Here is a 20,232-nt window from a genome sequence, read left to right as displayed (position 1 = left end):
AACAATATTGTTATAACGAGACGACTGTTCTGAAATATAATTAACACTCCTCTCCCACCGCCTACCGCTTGATATCGCTTGAATGTTTATCTTTGAACAGTGTTTATATTAGTAATGAAGATCTTCTTACAATTAAATTTCAGGAAATAGAACATACTGCTCCTAAAATGGGAGGAAAAGCTCTCCCAAGTCCCAAGTAAACCTCGCTCCAAGAACCCGTATTAAGGGCACGCTTTTTTGTGCTTTATATATGAACAGCTGGCTGCAAGCGGCACTCATATTCCACGTCATACTGAGTTTTCTATGCCAAAGAGCAATTATCAATCAACTTGGACGCAAAGAATTCCAAAAAAGGCGCATAAAAGCATTCGGTTTTCACTTATTTTCAAAAGTGCAAACTCTTCCTCGATCTGAACAAGAATGCGAGATACTTGCTGTAAAAATTTAAAACTACATAAAATTATTATCATAAATACTAAAGTGATTCAGGAAAATGTAAAAATCGCCAATACAACATCTGGCGTCAAATTATTACAAATTCTACGAAGATAACTGTCGTTCCGAAATCAGCATTTCCGGAAAGGCAAAATCCAAGGAGAAATGCAAATTAAACAAACTCTTAGATCTCAAATTACGAAAAAACTAAAGGGGTATTGTTGGTTAAAAGGCACCTATGTGCGTCTAAAATGTGTACAAACTGCCTGTAACGAAATAGAAAGCGTGGTAATTTTACACATTTACAGATGTAATATTCCACCTCTTCCGACCCAAATTTTAAACATCTTTTGGTGGTTTTAACACACAATAGGATATGGATAACACATCATGTGGTGTGTAACAAATCTCGAGACATGTCAATTGTACACGGCTCATAAGGTGTTTTAAAACACGCGAAATGGTGTTAAATTGTGTAAATTTTACACACGTTTTGTAGAGTGCGAAAACAGGTCCTAAACAATGATGAATATCTCTCTTTTTTGTCAGGGTTGTAACTGGTATATGCATGCATTACCCTGACTTGAATACATAATATATACGTTAGTAATAATTCAAGTGTACACTTATTTTTTTCATATTCGCATCGCCTAAAGCTCGTCTTTCAATAGCGTGTATCTATCGTGGCTTGGTTTTAGTTTTTTGAAGACGGTTTCAGGAGGATCAGTCTGTTCGTCATAATCACCATTGCCGCCGTCCTGGTTGTTCATATCAATACGTTGCCCGTGCTCGTCAACTGGATGACCTTGGTCACTTTCGTCTTGTCCCTAAAAAGAGGGAAGAGGAATACGCACTTGATTTACACCTTGGGAATTGAGATGCTGGAAAAAAGAAGAGGACACTGGAGAGGGGTCGGTGGGCATCAACAGATTTGTCAAACTAAATGTAAACGACTAATTTATTTAGAATATGCGCTAAAAAGTAAGCATTGAGCTAAGTAATAGAGTAATCTTTGTTTCTGTGATGTATATATATATATTGGAACTTACTTGAGGTGGTTCAGTGGGGTCGGGTCCATGATGGAATTCGCGATGAAGTTTGCCAGAATGAAAATCAGCCAGAAACTTTTCTAAATTGGCTGGATTCCTATGGAGGATACATGTTTAAAACGGTGCTATTGTCTAATTGTAATAGTGCAGTTTCATGCATGATTAATGTTATAATAATTTTCAGTATTTTCAGTATTCAGTATCATTCTTTTTAGTATTGTGATGTACTGAATACTAGAGGGTCAGAGGCATCACCCAGTAGGCTTCAGATCAGTTTTAGAACATTGTTTTTATACTTACTTGATGTCATCAAATCTAGGGAAGGTGTACATGTGACGGAAACTGTCTATGCAAATCAGCGGCAGATCCTTCAAGGAATAGGTGAAAACAAAACAGTCAGTTATATGATTTGTTATGAAAGATTTGTTTGATGTTGACAAGTTAAAATTTTAGATCTTTTAAGAAACTATACACTTACACTTGCAGATTTTCCCAAATGGTGAAGTGGATGGGAAAACTGAATGCCATCTGCAGTAAGAAAGTTGATGGTTCCTGGAAAAAAAATTGAGAATGGTAATTAAGTGATAGCAGAGAGCGTATATACAAGTTTCTTGAGTAAGTTAACGAAATTGGGTCAATTTCCATTTCAATAATCCGAGTATAATGACACAGGTAATCTTAATCCTAAACCTAATCCAAAACCCTAATCCTAAATGTTAAATCTCTGATGTGATTTCAGGAAATTAATATGGTAAGTCATCCTCGGTAAGCTTACCTTTATGACTACGGAAATGATTTTGAATAGTATTTCTGTACAGCTCTGCACTATTCTTGTCATCAGGATGATGGAACAATAAAAGAAATGGTATTCCCTCTTCCGTCAACTCTTCAGCATTTTCAAATGTGATAACACGAACCAAGGGAACACAATTTTCACTAGCCCATTGTTTCAGACCAGCTTCATCATTTAGTGGACCGCCATATTGTACATCCATATTCTAGAACCAACATGAAAAACCATTAAACTCTGGTTGTACCCTGCCACTTAACATCTTCAACATTTCAAAACAAAGATCCCTAAGGCAATGCTGTTGCTGGACTTACATTTGACTTGAAGACAACTTTGTCACCATCTTGTCTGTCTCTTGCAGAGGCATCACTAGAAAATGAAAATATATTTTGGTTAAGTTTTCCTTTTTGATGACACAATATGTGACTTGAGATTGGAGAATTTGACTGCATTATTATTAGTAATATGTATAATTAGTTAAATAATCAATTTGTCTGAACACCACATAGAGACATATTTCGTGTGGGCTTATGTTAGAGGCAGTGACTTTTGTGAGGCATGAACTACAATGAAATTTGGGGCCCTTTTAGAAGTTGGGAAGTGATTAGAAATATTTTGGAATATTACCCAAATCCAACATGGAATTCACAGTCATCCCTCAATTGATCAGCCACCTAAAATATGAAAACTCAATGTAGAACATAGTAGCATTATCTATCATTAAAGGTTTTTTTATTGACCTGCTTGTATACCTCACATACTGACATACATGAAGCTGAATGTTGGATAAAACCATTTTCCAAGCACTAACCTTCTCAAAGGCTTTGAAATTTTCCCCTTCTTTTGACTCAAAGTAACCAATTACATTTCTTTTCGATTGCTACAACATAATCGAAGAAGTCAAGGCTTGAGCATTTAAGGTAGATTTGCCAAAAGAACAGACACTTTTTGATTCAAAAAGGTGAGTTTTTATGTTCATACACACCTCCACATGCAAATCTTGGGAGGCATGAAATTCATGCACTCTGTCGGACAATTGGTCTCGGCAAAATTTGGACAGACCATCAACGGTTCTTTGACCACGGAATTCTCGTTTTGTCACCTAGATATGATTGGCATTCAATTTTTTAAAAAAGCAAACAAAATTAGGGGCATTATAGACTGTGTTGACCAAAAACTTTGAATACCTGTCCATTTCTGAATACTTTTAATGTTGGATATTTATTCACATTAAATCTTTGGCAGACATCCTGCTGGTCTTCACAATCTATTCTTGCTAGTACTAAATCATTCTAAAAAAGGATTCATGTCAGTTAAGATATTAATATGGCAGAAAACTTTGCTAATCTGATATTACACTGGACATACCTATCAAGAACAATGCCTGAATAAGTCAACTTTGGAAGACCAAATTGAGAAGTGATGAATCATGAATGCAAACTTCAGGAATAAACTGAAACTTTTTTTTGAGAAGTTCCTATACACTCAGTAATATATCTGGGGCCAGTTGTTCGAAAGGCTTTTAGCTTAGACGGTGGATAAGTTCAAAATGGAAAAAAAAACAATCAATTTATTGAACAACTGAGCTGAAATATTTCGATGTGAATAGTTTAATCTTCAATGAACCAACATATTTCAATGCAGTTTCAATCATTCACAAGACGTATGAGAGTATTTTTAAACTTTAACTTGTCAACTGTTTAAGCTAAACCCCTTTCGAACAATTGGCCCTAGATCTCTAGAAACAGGTCAAAATTTTTAACTCTAATATTTTGGTATAATGAGCAAAAACATATAGAAAAATATCATTACATACAGGAAATTCTTCTTTTAAAATATTTGCTGTCTGTTCAAATGTGGGCTTTAACATTTGACTAAATCTGCACCTATATAATGATTGAAGATTTAGGCACCCTGTTGTTAAACTATTGTCTACTAAAGATGTCGACAATCACTAGTGATCAATGATGATGTACCTTACAAGTTATGGAAAAAATTCTTAGTATTTCACATGTAAAATACCAATGGCAAATATGTCTGATTCTAACAGGTTTTAGACACTTAGGATTAGTGTTAGGGTCAAGAGATTTGGTTTCAGATAATTTTTCCCATAATGAATGCCTATAAATAAGATAATCCATGAGCTTTGTCTGGCTAGTTTTTGCCTTTTTTAATGTCACCATGCAGCTGTTGAACATATCTCTAGCTAGCAATCAATCTGTAATGGTGCCTAAAGACTTGAATGAGACTCGTTTCTCATTTCAAACGAAAATAAATTGGAGCTAATGTTTTAACTTTTTATTGTAATCAGAAAAATTCAGGAGAAAATGTCTTTTGGATTAAAATTGCAATAAATTAAAAATGCCCATAGCTTAACCACATATTTCCCAAGCATTTTTGGTTGCCCATCACAGGAAGCCTGTCATATATACATGTGTATCAATTATTGTATCAAAACATATACAAATGTGCCATAAATAATTGATGAATGTATTGAATTATTGTATTGAATGTTGCATGGAGATAGAAAGTAGATAAGACATCTGAAATGCAGTCAATGATAAAAATTACTATCACTAATCGCGCTTGTCTAGATTATATAAATTATATTTTATTAAAAAATGACAAGACAACTGATCCAATACTTCATAAGCGGGCTGTTAGAGACTTAAGCAAAGAAATAGTTTATGCTGTCTAACTTACAGTAGACTACTTTGAAAAAAACACAAATATTTCTCACCAATCTGCGTAAAAATTCACGAAGGTAACCTTGGCTTTGCCTAAAAGGATGAAAAAACTAGAAGTTGGCAAAAGTTGGCGTATTAATTGCAGAAATGACAACAAAAATTATTCATAAATTTGTTCAATGCGGTACAAAGTATTTTCCCAGTTATTTTTAAACTAACCTAGCTCTGTCTCGACATTGTTATGATTTAAATCAACGACACTGGAACCACAGATGATGGACAACAAACTTGCCTGAAATTTGTTGGAAACATATAAACACGTTGAATGTTTTAGCACGATTCTGAAACAGGATGAAGTAGCAACACGTAAACAAACAACGTGGCCTAAAATTTTTAAAACTTACCGTCGAAAGAAGGTATAAAAAGTACTGCGACCTCGGTAGCATATTAGAAAACGTTAGGATAGCTTAGAATTAAAAAATTAAACAAAAAACAGTTGAAATTTGGTGCATTTCATGACAATTATCGACCGGCAGTCGACGCTTTGAAATTGACAACCAGTAAAATTTCACCACGTTGGATATTGCGAGGAAGACACGCACCCACGCGCGATTCGCGACGTCCTTATAATAATCAGCATGTTCAATGCTTTTCACAAACACTTTTGTTTTTATATGGTTAAAAAAGATGCTTTTGTTCATTTGAACAGAAGCTGTTTGTACGAAGTTGCAAATTTTCGAATCTGATGTAACACCCTGGGAGCAAGGTTGATTGAACCCAGCATATTCAGGGTTTATAAACATGGGTTGGAAATTGATGTTTCTGGCATTCTGTGACACGTTTTGTAAACACGTAAACACACTACGTGGCCGAAAAGACACGATATGCTCATCCATTCCATATATTTCTATAAGGCTAATATTTTCAATTCTAACAATTCTAGACACGTTATTTCTGCACTCTTCGGCCGTATTCAAGAACTTTCGATAGATTAACTTTATTCCAAAGTCTCCTAAAAGAAATGAAAAAATAAGAGCGTGAGTCGTGACAACACTATAATTTGCCGCCCGTGTTAACATTTCCCGCAGACAAAAACTACAATTTGATGTGAATTTACACTTGTGCCTTTCACCTGAAAAGTACATGTGTAATTCACATCATACGGAGTTAAAAAATAATCAAAAACATCTTACTTGGAGTCCTTTTCTGTTACACCGTGTTGAGATAAAATCGATTCTAACTCTTCTTCCAATTCCTGAAAGAAACAGATAAATAACAGAGTTTTAGAGTTTAACGGTTCAAAACGTTGGAACTAATTTGTCCGTACGAAACGAAAGTATGATTGAAGATACCCCGATACTTTGTTCCAAAAATTCATTTTGTTTTAACATCTTTTGAATGTCAACCTGAAATTAGGGAAAATAACTTCTCAGAAATTGATAAGATACCCATGTTAGTAGATTAGATAACAAACAAAAAAACAAACATCGACATTGCGAAATCTTGAGGAATAATGAAGGCGTGGGGTTCGTCAGACACGACGACCCTCCCTAACTCCTCCAATACACCCTGATTCAAATACAGCGAAAACGATAAGCATACAAACCTCAGTCTCTTTGATACACTGTTCAAAATGCTGACAAACAGAAGAGGGGACACAGTTCTCGCGTTGGTATTTTCTCATTTCATTGAGAGCTTCGAGTTCACTTGCGATCAGGGAATGTAAATCTTCCACTTGTTCCTGAAGATCCTTCGCAACCGCTTCCACGTGAACCCGAGTTTGCATGCCGCTGTTTTCTAGGAAAGGGGTTAATAAAGAAGAAATCTGTGAAATTTACGACATGGTTGTCTCCCACCCAAACCCAACTAATTTGACAGAGAACACAGAACTTCCGTGAAATATCAACAATTTGAAATCAAAAAAGCTCTGGCCTCGGTCAAAGTCGTAAGACAAAACTTAAGGATTAAATTAATATTGAGACATAAAAGGAATACGTGACCACATGTTCACAGTTGAAACGACCATAAAAGCTGTTGAATCACTATACCAGTAGACTCGTGTAAAAAAACCCCTGCTTGGAGCTACAAAAAAACAAAACTACTTGGAGCTTAATCAATTTACTTACCTGAACCATGTAGAGACTGAGCCGTCACGGGAACTTCTAATTCTGTCTGCTGACGGGCCTCGGCCCTTAATCTGTACGTCAAGGGAAATATTGTCACCACGTTAGTTCAACCACATATATATAGCCGTATAAAATATAATCCCATGGACATCTTTCTTTGTCCCTGCAAGTTATCCATACGGGAAGCATAGCAAATGATGCTTAGCTCCCGCCACTGAGTTTCTCGCTGTAACAGCAAAACAACTAGATACTATATTTTAACTACCTTTTTATTCCTATCAATTCAATGTTTTATAACGTTATTAACAATGAATGCATTTAAAGAACGTTCAAGTAACATTTATTCGTCCACCGCAAACACACACAGAACCCTTTCCTTATCCTACTCATAGAAATATTTTTGAATTCAAACTACTCTGCATTTTAAAGAGAAGTTTTATAATCGCCTGTTTATTGACAAATCGGACAACTGAATCTTGGAACTGAGTTCTGGTGTTGGTAGTTGGCGTTGGAAAGCGGGTATTTTCTAGCTATTTTTTATCAGTCACCATCCTGGTTGATTCTACAAAGTTTACTTGAAATTTTCAAGTAAAACACGTCGATTCACTTTTTCCTTGTTTATTTCGTAACTGCTTATGTTCTTTATTGCGTATTATTTATTGGGTGCATGGCGGGATGCGAAATACCATTTGTGTACATCATGCAGTGGTACATTTATGCTTTGAAGAACCAACCAAGATGGCAGGCATACATAAACCATCCCTCGTAAAAAGTAAATTTTGAACTTAGAAAACCATTCAGCAGAGCTGGAGCTCAGCATAGCTAATCTCACTTGTAACTTACAACTTATAACATTGTAGTAAATTTACTATTACATTTATGGAACGACGTTTTTTTTTAAAACACATAGTACCTGAATAAGAGAGGTAGAAACCTCGAACTCTGAACTTTTAGCAGGAAGAAAACAATTTGTAGGCAGGAATATTACACCTGTAGCTTGCTCAAAAATGAATAACAAAAATACTCCGAATCAGTTAGTTTGATTTGTCTGGAGGAGTGGTGGAAACAGAAGGTCAATTTGTCGGCCATTTTGAACATTCATTTTTGGGGTATTACTGAAGTGTTACTAGGTATACTATTAAAAGAGTATTCGGGTATAATATTTCCAACGATTAATTGTTGAAAATATTATACTCGAATGATTGTCTAAAACTAAAAGTCGTTTTCCCGGACTGGATATGTCCGCGGTTCTCATATCAATGGGTTTCTTCATAATGTTTTACCAAATCATTGGCCATCGTGAATTCTTTGTCACATTCCACACATATATACGCCGTTCCTATTGGTTCTTCGGCCGCAAATTCGTGTTCCAACTGATGCTTGTCGAACGCCTCGCGTAAAGACGAGTCGAACTCCTGTCCGCAGAATTTACACTCGAATTTACGTGGCAGAATTGGTGTGGGGGGCGGTGGTGCCATGGAGGTTATAGGTGAAATGGAATTTGGACTCTTGGCTTTCACGTGCGCAAGCTCGTGCGTCTCTAAAGCATCCGCGCCATGGACGATTACAGAACAGACATTGCACTTGAATATTTCTTCGGAGATGGTTATCTTGATTGGTTTCCCGTCACGTGCCACTGTCACCATGCCCTGTAGATCAAAGGTGACAGTACTGCCCCGGGGTTGATCATCTTCGTAGACAGCTTGCCTAGCACTTGGCTTATGAACGACGGTAATATGCCTTCGCAAACCGGAGAGAGACTTAAATGTCCTTGCTGACGAACCGCAAAAATTGCAAGCGTATCCAGTTTGTTTGGAATTCACGACTTTCGTGACGTGGCCCTGTTCGAAATCAGTGCAACTTTGTTCAGGTCCATCGTGTTCTAGGGCTTCCTGGTGTTCTACCAGAGCTCTGGATATACCGTGAACATCTTCCTTGTGTCTTCTCATCTTACCTAATCCTTTAAATTGCATCTTGCAAAGATCGCAGCAGTATGGAAATGCTTGCTCGTGTACGTTTATGCAATGCGACATCAAATGACCAGGTTGCCGAAACTTGCTGGGACAAAAGCGACACGAGTATGGCCTTCGATCAAAATGGATGTCCAAATGCATTGTTAGGCTGCCGTACGAGCCGAAGCACGCCCCACATATGTGGCAAGCGTGGTCCCCTTTCGAGGCTGATTTGCCGGCAGATCTCGTTACCTCACTCAAACCCTCGAGCCCACGTTTGTCGGAACTGTTTTCTGAAGTCTTATCAGTAACTGAAGCTTCGGGCTTTTGCCCGGCTCCTTCAGTCTGTTGCGACTTCATTTCGGCGAATACTTCACGATCTGAAGCACTTTCTTGCGGACTAAACCAGCCAAGTTTTTCGACCTTTTTAGCATGAAACGTGTTCCAATGAGTCTTATAATCCGTTACTCTATCAAACGAGTACGCACAGCCCCCACATTGGAAAGGTCTGTTCATTTCGTGTTGCGCCTGGCAGTGTTGCTTCAAATCCTTCGTTTTCGAAAAGCTTCTGTGGCAGATATTACACGAATAAGGTTTAAAAGGGGGTTCTTTTCCGGACAACGTCATTTCGGTACTGGTCGTGGGTTCCCGGTCTGCCCCTCCGGAGGTTTCACCTTGCCCCTTCCTTTTATGTGTGACATAATGTGCACGTAGCTGTGATGGAAATCTAAATGCCTTTTGACAAACATCGCACGTGTTCGGTCCACCTTTTCTGGCAGTTCTTTTAGAAGGCCTTCTTGGGTTTGCTTTATTCTTATGTGTTAACTGATGGTTCTTCAAAAGCCATTTAAATGGGAACGTACAGCTACAAATATCACATTTGTTTATTTTCACCTTGCCCTTGATCTTGCGCCAATACGGCTGTGGGGATGGCACATTAAGTTGATGCTTGGCCTGGTAGTGTCCACGGAGGCGTGATGGGTATCGATAAAGACTTTCGCAAATATTGCATTGGTATGGCCATTCGGAATTGGGCGAGGTAGGCTTCCGCTGCTCATGAAGACTCATATGTACGTTCAAACGCGATGGGAATTGAAATCTCCTCCCGCAAATATTGCATTCCCATGGTTTCCCGGAAACTGTTTCAGTTGAACCCGTACTGCTTTGGCTATCGTTAGGAGGGTCACGCTTCTGCTGCCGTTTCAATTTTTTTTTATTCGCCTTCGGTTTCTCCATTCGTAACTTTTCTCCTTTTTCCGTCTCATGGACTGCATAATGCTCATTTAATTTGTTTCTGTACCGAAAGTGCTTCCCGCAAATATCACACCCGTAGGGCAAGTCCACGTTATGGGAATTTTTGTAGTGATATCGTAAGTCATGCAACACTCCATAAGCTTTCACGCAAACGTCGCACTTGTAAATTTTTGATGGATGAATTCTTTGAAGATGCACAGCATGAGAGCTTGCACTGGCAAAGTTTTTGTGGCATATCAAACATGTGTAATTCTTGGTCTTGGAACCTTTGGAGCAAGCATCTTTTTTATTATCCTGAGTTGAGGAAGTGTTTTCTTCAATGCTGTTGTTCTTTTTAGTTCTTTGCATTCCCCTGTGATGATATTCATTTACATGGCGTTTATAGGTCAAATGACAGGTGAATTCTCTCTTACATATGACACAGAAGTGTGGTTCTTTTACTGCCTTTTTATTTTCTTCTTTAATTTTCACTGGGACTTGCTGTTTGACATCAACCATGCTTTCGGGTTGTTGCCCAGAGTGTTCACCTGTTTGCAAAGTGTCATCAAATTGTTGCAAATTGTCCCCACAAGGTTGCACTAAGTTATCACATGGCAGCAGGGCAGTATTGGATTGTTGCAAAGCATCATCACAATGTTGCAAGGTATTACAAACTTCTGTTTGCTGATCATTATCACATGGTTGCAAATTGTTTTCATATACTTTCTTCTCATGATGTTGTTTATGTTTTTTGAATGCAACAGGATTCCTAAAACATTTCCCACAGACATTACACTTATACCGCTTTCTCATATTGTGCCATCGAAGATGATTATGCATCTTTGCGACAGTAGGAAAAGTGTCATCACAAATCTCACACTTGTGGAAAGTCTTTTCATCCATTTCAACCACTTGTTTGTCAGCGTCCTCTTTCACAGAATTCACAACATTCCTACAACTTTCAGAACTTTGATCACCATGCAGGCTATAACAATGCTTTTTTAAATGGCTTTTTTGGCGAAAGGTTTTACCACAGATGCTGCACTTGTATGGTCGTTCACCAGTATGAACACGGTAATGTACCATCAAACCAGCAGGAGTTGACAAACATTTATGGCAGACTTTACACTGGTTCATTCAGGTTACTTTTGCTTAAATATTCAACTAATTTTCTAATACTTTTCTAGATATATGTTACAGGTTAAAAAATTTCATTTAAAAGAAACTTGTCACGGAATCTTTTGAACGTAGTTTCCTTTGGTTACCGGTTAATATCGAGAAAAGAGTGATCACCAGAGACAGATAAACATAAACAAACCACAAATTTGTACGACAATATATCAAAGATTTAACGTTTCCTTTCCCTTGTTACGCCAAAAAAACACTCCCAATCAGGTTGGACAGACGTCTACAACTCAATATTGACCATTACCGCACCATAAAATATCCAATTAGATAAAAATACGCCAATTTTCGCATACCATAAAACGATTTATTGTGGCAATATGGCAGTAAAATTCGAGCGCGCGGTCTGCGCATGCGGTAATTTTACACTGGTCTCATTATACGAACTATTGACTGGATGGGTATTCAAGTATAAAGGTCAGCTGAAAACAGACCCACTTTTCTTTCGTTCTGGAATTCTGGTATCTCATAACCCACAAGACAACCGCAGATGGAAATGCTATGTTTTGGGTCAGTTATTGATTGAAAAATAGTAACGGGGTTACACTTTGATGCTGGTGCAGTGACTGCAATCTTGTCTAGTAAAAACGGGTAATTCAATCTCTGAGCCCTACCTGCGAACGGGCTTATTCTAGCACTACCCACCTGTCGTTCTCCTTCAGCAGCGATCTGACTTCATTCTCGAGGTTTTCAAGTCGGATTTGTTGAAGTTTAACAGCCTCTGCGACCGACTTCGCTTTTGTTATTGACGGTATTTGAGAATATAACGCTTTGTGCTTCGATACCCTGTTTTGCTCTAAGGTATACGCCAAATAGCTATCGTATTCGTCCTAAATTTGAGAACAAACCACCATGTAGACATAAGGGTCGCACGGAGAGGAGGGGTGGGGGGCAGCCCTCTCCTCGTGAGAATCATCTTGTGGCCAAAACTGGGCGACTGTCGTGTGATGTGGTGTGGCATAATATTTTCCTGCACTTACCCTCGTAAGTCGAACTTACCTTGATGAGTCTTAAAAGACGGGAAAAAGTAGTTGAATTTTCTATAACTTCATCGAAACAATCTCTGTGAGCTTGAAGACGGTGAAAATTTGGGCCACGCTTTGAAGACGAAGCGCTTACCACTTGAAGATTCTAAAATATATGAATGGCTAAGTTTAGGTCAAGAACGGTCTGAATACAGCCTTCACTATACTAATAGGAAATCCAACACTACAGTCCACAGTAGGAAAAAGCATCTTAAAATAACGTGGAAACTATAGCGCTGTTAAGTTCACAAAATTTTCTTTAAAATTAAAAGTATATCTTTCCATCTTTCCGCCCAAAATTGAAAAAGTTATTTTCACCGCGCGTATTACAAATATCATTATTACTCACATTTTACCAACTTTTCAGGGTCATATTTTCGACACTCATTTATAACAGTTTGAAAACAATACTTTGCAGTTTTACTCATTTAGTCTAATTACTAATAATAGCCGAAATCGTCAATTGGTAGTTGTCATCGAACAGTATAAAAAAACCCGCCATCAAAAGGCCTCCCTCCCTTGTCAAAGCTTTCCTCACCTTATTTAACCGTTTTCTTAGCTTACGAACAATGCGATCTCCAGTAAGTAAACCTTTATCGCTCGCGTCAGCTAGATTCATGACATTTTTTTCGAAACCTCTCATTGCTTCGTATTGGTCGCTTTTTGTCACATGACCAAGATGAGTTTTGACAAAATCGCGTTTCTTGAAGTAGAGGTCAGAGCTTTGGTCTTTGCTCCTTTTTAAATTATCTTTCTGCGACCCTAAGAGGTTAAATATGTGAATCAGCCTTGCGTTTAAACAAATTTTAGTTAATTTTTAGAATGCTTAGTTATGCATGAAGTCAGGATGTATGAGGGTGAGTACATGACCAATACATCCTCCAATTAAACACCACCCCTATTAAAATTTACATCAGTCAAAAATCACGTGAAAATAGCATTCCTATATTGATGCAATAGTAACAATGTAACAGCATTTCCAACAGTTTTGCCTAAGATAGATTATTTTAGTTAATTGTAAGGGAATAAGTAATTTTGCCTTACCAGCATTGTCTGATACATGAAACATTATCTCAGGAAGTTTCAATTCCTCCACCAGACAGGATTTCTCAAGTTCGGTTTCAGTTTGTTCTTTCACATTAAGTGTGGACTCCGGGGACAGACATCTACCAACAGCAACTGACTCTTGGGTTTTATTTCTGCTTGTTGCTTGAGAGCTATAACGACCTAATTAACCAACGATTAAGCAACGTTTTGAGTATAATACAAATTATTTAACAGGTGATGTGGATCCGCAATGACTTTACTTCATTTCTTAAAATGAACTTCTATATTTTCTTCCGTGAAAGTATAAAAGATAAAATGATTTACAGTGTGTGTACCTAAAGCACCAAAACTAAATTCCTTCACTGTATCATTCATATCCTTTTGTTTCTGTTGTTCTCGTGTTAATTGTCCTTTTCTTGTTGGAAGATGTACTGGTTGACTGGCAGGTTTCATCCTATAAAGTCAGCAATATCTCATACTCTGATGCTGTCTCAATCATGAATAAAATATCCCCATATTAACGAAGTTATAGGTCAACCTATACTAGCTCTCAGAATTAGATTTAGTATGATCAGTACTTTTGTACATTTACTCAAGTGTGGAGACACCACGGGAACCGAACCATCATCAGTGCAAATCAAACTTTTTAAATTCAATTCACATGGTGTTTACAAAAGGAAACGTACAGAATTACTACGTATTATCGCCAAGAACTTACTGCAGTAGTCTTCCATTCACCAGTTAAATGGTTTTAATAATAGTAATGTAAAACTATCTTCCATTATCTACGTGAATTACGGAGCAATACAAACTGCGGCAGACTATACATACCTCACTGGAGCACCGAGAGAAGTGGCCCATGTTTCGTGACCATTTTTCTCCTCATATTTGTACAATTTATTTTGGTTGAGGTGGCCACTCACGTAGGTTTTTATATCCTTTTTATGCGCTTCCTGAAGGTTGCGCAATAACGACAGTCTTCCTTGTTGAGGAGTCATTGTAAAAATTGTACTCATGCAAAAATCAGGGTGAAAATAGTAAAAAAATGACAAAACACAATGAAGTTTGGCAGATTTTTCTTGTTCCAGAATCCAGATATTAGAATTTGTAAACAAACGCATGAAGACTGGGAAGAGTTAGTGTCGCTAAGCAACAAGCAAGCCAGCTTCACTGGCCAGCAGTCCAGATGAGAATAGGTCAGTGTTTCGGGGGGGGGGACGTTAGGGGACCAGGGGTTAATAATTGGGGTTAAATATGGAGGGGGGAAAGACCACTGGCGACTACCTGTGGATGCTGCCCCGATGCCGACCCGCTCACAGAATCAAAATGACAGAAACGTTTTAAAACTAAGGTGTAAGAATTTGTCATTTGAAAAGCGATAGTGTCAGCTGAAGATGAAATACTGTTTAAAATAGGCATTTTGACAATATTTTAATAACGTGCCTCCTTTGCTTAGATATGAGCTCCCTCCATCCATAATTTCCCGGCAGATATCGTAGTTTGGCTTGGCAAGATATTTTTACCTACAAAAGTTCTTAGTCAAAGATATATAGAAATTTTGAATTTTCTTTGATTAGAAGCGATGTGAGGGAGTATATAGACCAAAGCCAGCTGTTGTTACTCAACGTTATTTTTTTCATTCGTGGATATTCATTTCACCACTATCCACAGTTTCTAGGATATTATTTCGATTCCGAGAAATCTACTCGACCATATCATCGTCCAAGTCCAGATCATCTAAATCTTCGAATAAACTTTGATCCACCGGTACCCCGTCTATAGTCGGTCCAGTTTGTCCCGTATCATCCGCTGTAACAGCACAAGCCATCTCCAATCCATCTGTGTCCATGTTCTTCTGCAAAAATACATATTTGTTATTTACCGGCTGCGAGGTCCAGATGCAAAAAACTGTGCAACGTATTCGACCATGGCCGAGTCTGCCGGAAAAAGGCGTATTCAACCATGATCGAGTTTGCCGGAAAACGACGTATTCGACCATGGTCGAGTCTGCCGGAAAAAGGCGTATTCGACCATGGTCGAGTTTGCCGGAAAAAGGCGTATTCGACCATGGTCGAGTCTGTCGGAAAACGGCGTATTCGACCATGGTCGAGTCTGCCGGAAAACGGCGTATTCGACCATGGTCGAGTTTGCTGGAAAAAGGCGTATTCGACCATGGTCGAGTCAGCCGGAAAACGGCGTGTTCGATCATGGTCTAGTTTGTCTGAAAAAAGCGTATTCAACCATAGTCGAGTCTGCCGGAAAACGGCGTATTCGATCATGGTCGAGTCTGCCGGAAAATGGCGTATTCAACCATGGTCGAGTCAGCCGGAAAACGGCGTGTTCGATCATGGTCTAGTTTGTCTGAAAAAAGCGTATTCAACCATAGTCGAGTCAGCCGGAAAACGGCGTATTCGACCATGCTCAAGTCCGTCGGAAAACGGCGTATTCGACCATGAACCCACCTGTTGTGTGTTTTCTTTCTCGGTGGTTGGTGTGCCATTTTGGTTGTATTCTAGTGTGTTGAAAGAATCCAAAGAGATGTCGACGACTTTTGTATCGTTTTCGTCATCATCATCATCCTGAATAAAAACATTACCAAGTTCTCGTAATTAAATACATGGAACAGAGTTAGAATTAGGGGTTTGGGCAGGGTTAGGGTCGATCCTCTTCTCAGATTAGAGGCGATGTCCAGTCGGAATTGTGAAGGAAACGCCATGGTTTACATATTTCTAAAATAGTGTTCAGTTGATTGTAAAAGGTATCGAAGAACTCTGCATTGCACCGGCATCGCAATAAGCGTAGGACCTATAGTTGACTCATTTTCCATCAACTGTTCCTGGCTTGAATTTCAAGTGTGCAAATTTCCACTCGAAATTAGGACCCTTTAAACCTCTAACTTTATGTGTATAGACTATGGTTTATGTTATAAAAAGCAAAGGTGTTACCTCATCCCGCCTGAACTGTGTAATATCAAACGATTCCCCTTCTTCGTCATCACCATCGTCGTCCACAAGCTCTGGTCGAAACTGGAATACCTCTCGACCGCTTATCTAAGCAGAGAAAATAAATATCGTTGCAGTTCTGCACGATGGGAAACAAACAAAACATTTTCTGTGGTGAATTGACAAACAAAAAATACTTTGAACATAAACAAGTCTGGATTATTGTTTATATAAACAAAACAAGGAAGAATTGCGTTTTAACCTAATCGCCATTATTTGTTTACCTTTTGCAGACAAAGCCAATCAGAATTCCTAAATTTTTAATACTTCATGTAAAGTGGTAAATAATGTACCTTTTTACCGGAAGTAGTACTGAAAATGTAAACAAACTTGCTTCTTGGTCTAAAACGAAATTTCCTCTTGTTTATAAACGATATAAAGACATAGCGCTTACTTTTCCGACAATTCTTCCCATTTTAAAAGCTTCTTTTTTCTTCTTTGTTTCGCTCTCGTACGTCGCTTTCTTCTCCTTTAACTACGCAAAGAAAGAGACGAAACAAATTATAAGAAATATTTGGTTATGAAATTGTTCTGTGGCAAAGCAGTTCAGCTATAGACAGACGTATTCGGCGGCATTGACCAATCAGAAGCATGCTTTCTCCGCAAACACGTCATGACGGAGACTTTAGGAAGGTATATAAAAATCTGCAAAATGAAGCATTGCGATTGGTTCCTTAGCAATCGTTTAAGCTTGGCGGGAAATTCCGACATGTTCAATAACACTGCCGCAGTCGAAAACAACTTATAAACGAGTAAATTTGCAAAGTTTGGCGGCAGAATATTATAAAAAGTAGAATATATAGACCTGTGAAGTTTGCCAATTTGTGTCACGAGTTGAGATAATGTGTATTTTTGCGTGTCTTTATTTTCAGATTTACATCATTTTGGCGACTAAACTTCGCAGTTTTACTCAATGAAATATGCTTTCTCTAGCCGTGGTATTAGACTTTATTCCATGGAATCATCAATTGTGTAAAATCTTTTGCTCACGAAACACTCACCTTCCTCGTTTTCCAAGTCGTGAAAGTTTCTAAAGTAATCTTTGTCAAATTTGTTCCTAATTTCGCTCGCTCTTCCTCGATCAATTCCTCCAACGAAATTTCATCCTTGTCCTGTTTCTGTTCCTTCTTCTTCAAAATAAATCCGGGCGGTAGAGCATGACGATAGATGCATTTCTCACCATTAGGGCAATTCCAAAACCAACCGTACAGTCCTTTGTCAATAGCTTCCAAGAAATATTTACAAACCTTGCAAGAAATATAACATTGACCTTCATTAGTGAATCTCAGAAGAAAAATAGTTTGATTTCTTTAAACTTTGAAACTGATTTAGCAGCATATTTATTGTAAACAGAGACTTGAATGAGCAAAAGCAATTATATCGTACAATTTCGGTTGTGTTTTTCTTCTCTTTTTCTCCATGTTTCTTTTCAACAACCTCTTCTAATTTCTGTTGATCCCAAGTGTCCATTGTATCTTAGAATCACACAATATATTGCAAATGATAATTTTGCATTAAACATATTTGTACAGGGTCAATAAAATGATGACTGTGGTCCGAAATAATTCATTTCAAGGGGGTTTCAATGGCTGTGAAATGTCAGTCTTCAATAAATTTATCATTACTCTCATATTGGCCTTGTATAAACCTACAGCACTGAACATACCTTTCTGTAATTCATCGTCCCTTGAGTCAACATACAAACTTCTCTTCTCCCCTTTTCTTTCCAAATTGATGTCATGAGAATATTTACACTTGTCTCCTTTCCCACAAAGACCCTGCTTGAAGTACGCACACACGACCGACTTTGGATCGCATCCTTGGAAATTTGTTGCAACAGGTTTGAAGAGTTGATTCAATTCTTCTGCTTCTTTTTTCTTCCTTTCCTGGTCAAGTTTCTAAGAAAAAGATAACAATAAGGACATGGTATGAACTATGACACCAGTGTAGCCTTTACAAACATTGCATCAATATCAGGGACCTGCTGCCTTCTTTCTAGAAAGATGCAAATTTCATAGACTTTTACCATACCTTTGTATCTGTTTCTTGTGCTAACTGGAAAATAAGGAAAATATGTGTTATTTACAAGAGCTTCATAATATTGGATGGGAATTTTTTACAATTATGTCACATAAGATTTATATCAGTACGCTGGTATATGTGATAATTTAGGGAGCTTACATGCAAATACCATATCTTATATTTTGCCATCAGCAAACTGAGTTGAAATATGGCATGGCCATTATTTTCAACTGTGAAAATGACAATCGCATACAACAAAATTTATGTATTTAATTGCCATAATTAAGAAATCTGTTGCTGAGCATTTTTCTGTTGACCGTAAAGATTTAAACATTCTCACCTTCCTTGCACTTGGATTGCCTCCAAACTTGACCTTTCAAATATAATCAAAGCACATATGTCATTAATGTGAAGCAAATGAAGCTGAGAAATTCTTCAAAGATAACAAAAGAAAACATTTTACCAAACTTATACCTGTTGTGTGACATTCTTGACATACTGCTGCTGCTTTTTACCCTTCTTGTTTTTCAAACCAAATGTTTTATCCTTAAAATATTGAAAATCTTTAGTGCACAAATCGGTGGCAGACACTGGGGGGTGGGTGGGTTAGAGACCCCCCAATAATTTTGAAAGACTAAAATATTTTATAAAATAACTAAAATCACCCCATATAACAGAATTGTTGGACAATTATTCGCTAAAAAGTAATAATTGAACCAAACAATGTTTAGAATAATGATCAATAATCTGTATTTTTGTTCTGTTGATAACACAACACATTTTATACATCTTTCAAATGGGGGGGGGGGTGTGCCAAAACTTCTCTAGAATTCTCAACCCTCCCCAATATTTCATAAAGTGTCCACTACTGCCACAAATCCACACATATCTATTAAATGTTGGATTTGATTTTAAATGTTTTAAATTATTCAAAGAAGTACCAATTTAATCTACTCTTGCACTAAATTGTACCATAAATTAAAACAAATGCATATTGTATTGGAACATCGACTGTATTTAAGAGGATGAAGGTAATTCAATACGGATGAACCTCAGGTCGAAATTGTCCAAAGATAATTAAACTATGTTCCTTGACCAAATATTGAAATCTACTTTGAACTTATCACGATCCTGTTGAGAGCTGTAGTCGGTTATCAAAAGCTCGAAATAAATTGAAGTATTTAATCGGAAAACGATGATCTAATCATCATATTTTAATACATAAAAAAAACACCATTCATTCAATTCAAATGAACTTTAAATATGTACGTGTACATTTCGTGGTATTTGAAAGTGTATGAACACGAATTCAGTGGTATCATGAAGTGTGATACGTAGGCTCTAAATCTAGTCAATAACTTACCTCAATAATCTTTTCTTTCTGTTTATTAACGGTCTTTTTATTGCTTTGGTCTTGTCCCTTCTTCTTCGGAGGCATTTTGGTGATGAGACACCATGTTAATGAGCCTTCGCTCTCTGCCGCATACTTCATTTAACACGGTAATTATTAGACGGTTAATTAAGACCTTCTGTCTTGCACCATCCCAATGAAATCATATGAATGAAATGCGATGGGCGAAGTTTCCTTTTTTCGCGAAATAATGGCGACATACGAGTGTTTGACTACGACTGCAAAGAACGGTCTTGATTAAACCCTAAATAATCCTGATATTTAAAAA

At 37.6% G+C, this 20,232-nt stretch overlaps 4 protein-coding genes across 5 annotated transcripts; all 4 read right to left on the bottom strand.

The window, feature by feature from the left end:
• Positions 1-1,018: 1,018 nt before the first annotated feature.
• On the bottom strand, positions 1,019-5,515 carry LOC114517875 (endoplasmic reticulum resident protein 44-like). The gene is made up of 14 exons (XM_028537710.1): positions 5,366-5,515; positions 5,181-5,253; positions 5,015-5,054; positions 4,091-4,160; positions 3,462-3,566; positions 3,260-3,376; positions 3,086-3,154; positions 2,902-2,948; positions 2,589-2,643; positions 2,260-2,482; positions 1,963-2,036; positions 1,785-1,852; positions 1,485-1,581; positions 1,019-1,262 (listed from the first exon to the last, which is right to left on the bottom strand). The coding sequence occupies exons 1-14, from the start codon at positions 5,405-5,407 to the stop codon at positions 1,086-1,088; spliced, it is 1,257 nt and encodes a 418-aa protein (XP_028393511.1). The 5' UTR covers positions 5,408-5,515; the 3' UTR covers positions 1,019-1,085.
• Positions 5,516-5,623: 108 nt separating this feature from the next.
• Positions 5,624-14,632, bottom strand: LOC114517874. The gene is made up of 11 exons (XM_028537709.1): positions 14,361-14,632; positions 13,865-13,983; positions 13,527-13,709; positions 13,021-13,244; positions 12,457-12,588; positions 12,103-12,287; positions 7,088-7,158; positions 6,568-6,758; positions 6,314-6,367; positions 6,155-6,216; positions 5,624-5,973 (listed from the first exon to the last, which is right to left on the bottom strand). Exons 1-11 carry the CDS (start codon positions 14,543-14,545, stop codon positions 5,910-5,912), a joined length of 1,470 nt encoding a protein of 489 aa, XP_028393510.1. The 5' UTR covers positions 14,546-14,632; the 3' UTR covers positions 5,624-5,909.
• Positions 7,171-12,051, bottom strand: LOC114517872 (zinc finger protein 728-like). Its single transcript, XM_028537708.1, has one exon. The coding sequence runs from the start codon at positions 11,407-11,409 to the stop codon at positions 8,344-8,346; it is 3,066 nt and encodes a 1,021-aa protein (XP_028393509.1). The 5' UTR covers positions 11,410-12,051; the 3' UTR covers positions 7,171-8,343.
• Positions 14,633-14,946: 314 nt separating the features above from the next.
• On the bottom strand, positions 14,947-20,020 carry LOC114517876 (zinc finger CCCH domain-containing protein 15-like). 2 transcript variants are annotated; one of them, XM_028537711.1, is made up of 11 exons: positions 19,917-20,020; positions 19,028-19,099; positions 18,894-18,926; positions 18,563-18,586; positions 18,198-18,429; positions 17,918-18,006; positions 17,533-17,778; positions 16,926-17,006; positions 16,475-16,579; positions 15,992-16,108; positions 14,947-15,384 (listed from the first exon to the last, which is right to left on the bottom strand). In XM_028537711.1, the coding sequence occupies exons 1-11, from the start codon at positions 19,989-19,991 to the stop codon at positions 15,232-15,234; spliced, it is 1,227 nt and encodes a 408-aa protein (XP_028393512.1). In that variant the 5' UTR covers positions 19,992-20,020; the 3' UTR covers positions 14,947-15,231. The 2 variants fall into 2 exon arrangements, with proteins under 2 accessions (XP_028393512.1, XP_028393513.1); XM_028537712.1 differs by having other exon boundaries at positions 14,947-15,381.
• Positions 20,021-20,232: the final 212 nt, after the last annotated feature.

The sequence above is a fragment of the Dendronephthya gigantea genome, unplaced genomic scaffold, assembly GCF_004324835.1.
Source record: "Dendronephthya gigantea isolate DGI-Jeju-01 unplaced genomic scaffold, DenGig_1.0 000009F, whole genome shotgun sequence".
NCBI classification, from domain to species: Eukaryota; Metazoa; Cnidaria; class Anthozoa; order Malacalcyonacea; family Nephtheidae; genus Dendronephthya; species Dendronephthya gigantea.
This window is presented reverse-complemented; position numbering and strand designations above follow the sequence as displayed.

Coding starts and splice junctions, on each gene's coding strand:
- LOC114517874 (XM_028537709.1), bottom strand. CDS start 14,545: ATGAGTACAATTTTTACAATGACTCCTCAACAAGGAAGACTGTCGTTA. Junction 6,217..6,313: donor TTTTGGAACAAAGTATCGGG/GTATCTTCAATC, acceptor TGTTTCTTTCAG/GAATTGGAAGAAGAGTTAGA. Junction 5,974..6,154: donor GTAACAGAAAAGGACTCCAA/GTAAGATGTTTT, acceptor CATTTCTTTTAG/GAGACTTTGGAATAAAGTTA.
- LOC114517872 (XM_028537708.1), bottom strand. CDS start 11,409: ATGAACCAGTGTAAAGTCTGCCATAAATGTTTGTCAACTCCTGCTGGT.
- LOC114517876 (XM_028537711.1), bottom strand. CDS start 19,991: ATGCCTCCGAAGAAGAAGGGACAAGACCAAAGCAATAAAAAGACCGTT. Junction 18,007..18,197: donor GGACGATGAATTACAGAAAG/GTATGTTCAGTG, acceptor TGTGATTCTAAG/ATACAATGGACACTTGGGAT. Junction 16,109..16,474: donor CACAGTTCAGGCGGGATGAG/GTAACACCTTTG, acceptor GTTTTTATTCAG/GATGATGATGATGACGAAAA.
- LOC114517875 (XM_028537710.1), bottom strand. CDS start 5,407: ATGCTACCGAGGTCGCAGTACTTTTTATACCTTCTTTCGACG. Junction 5,254..5,365: donor TTTTATACCTTCTTTCGACG/GTAAGTTTTAAA, acceptor AACAAATTTCAG/GCAAGTTTGTTGTCCATCAT. Junction 5,055..5,180: donor CAATGTCGAGACAGAGCTAG/GTTAGTTTAAAA, acceptor TCATCCTTTTAG/GCAAAGCCAAGGTTACCTTC.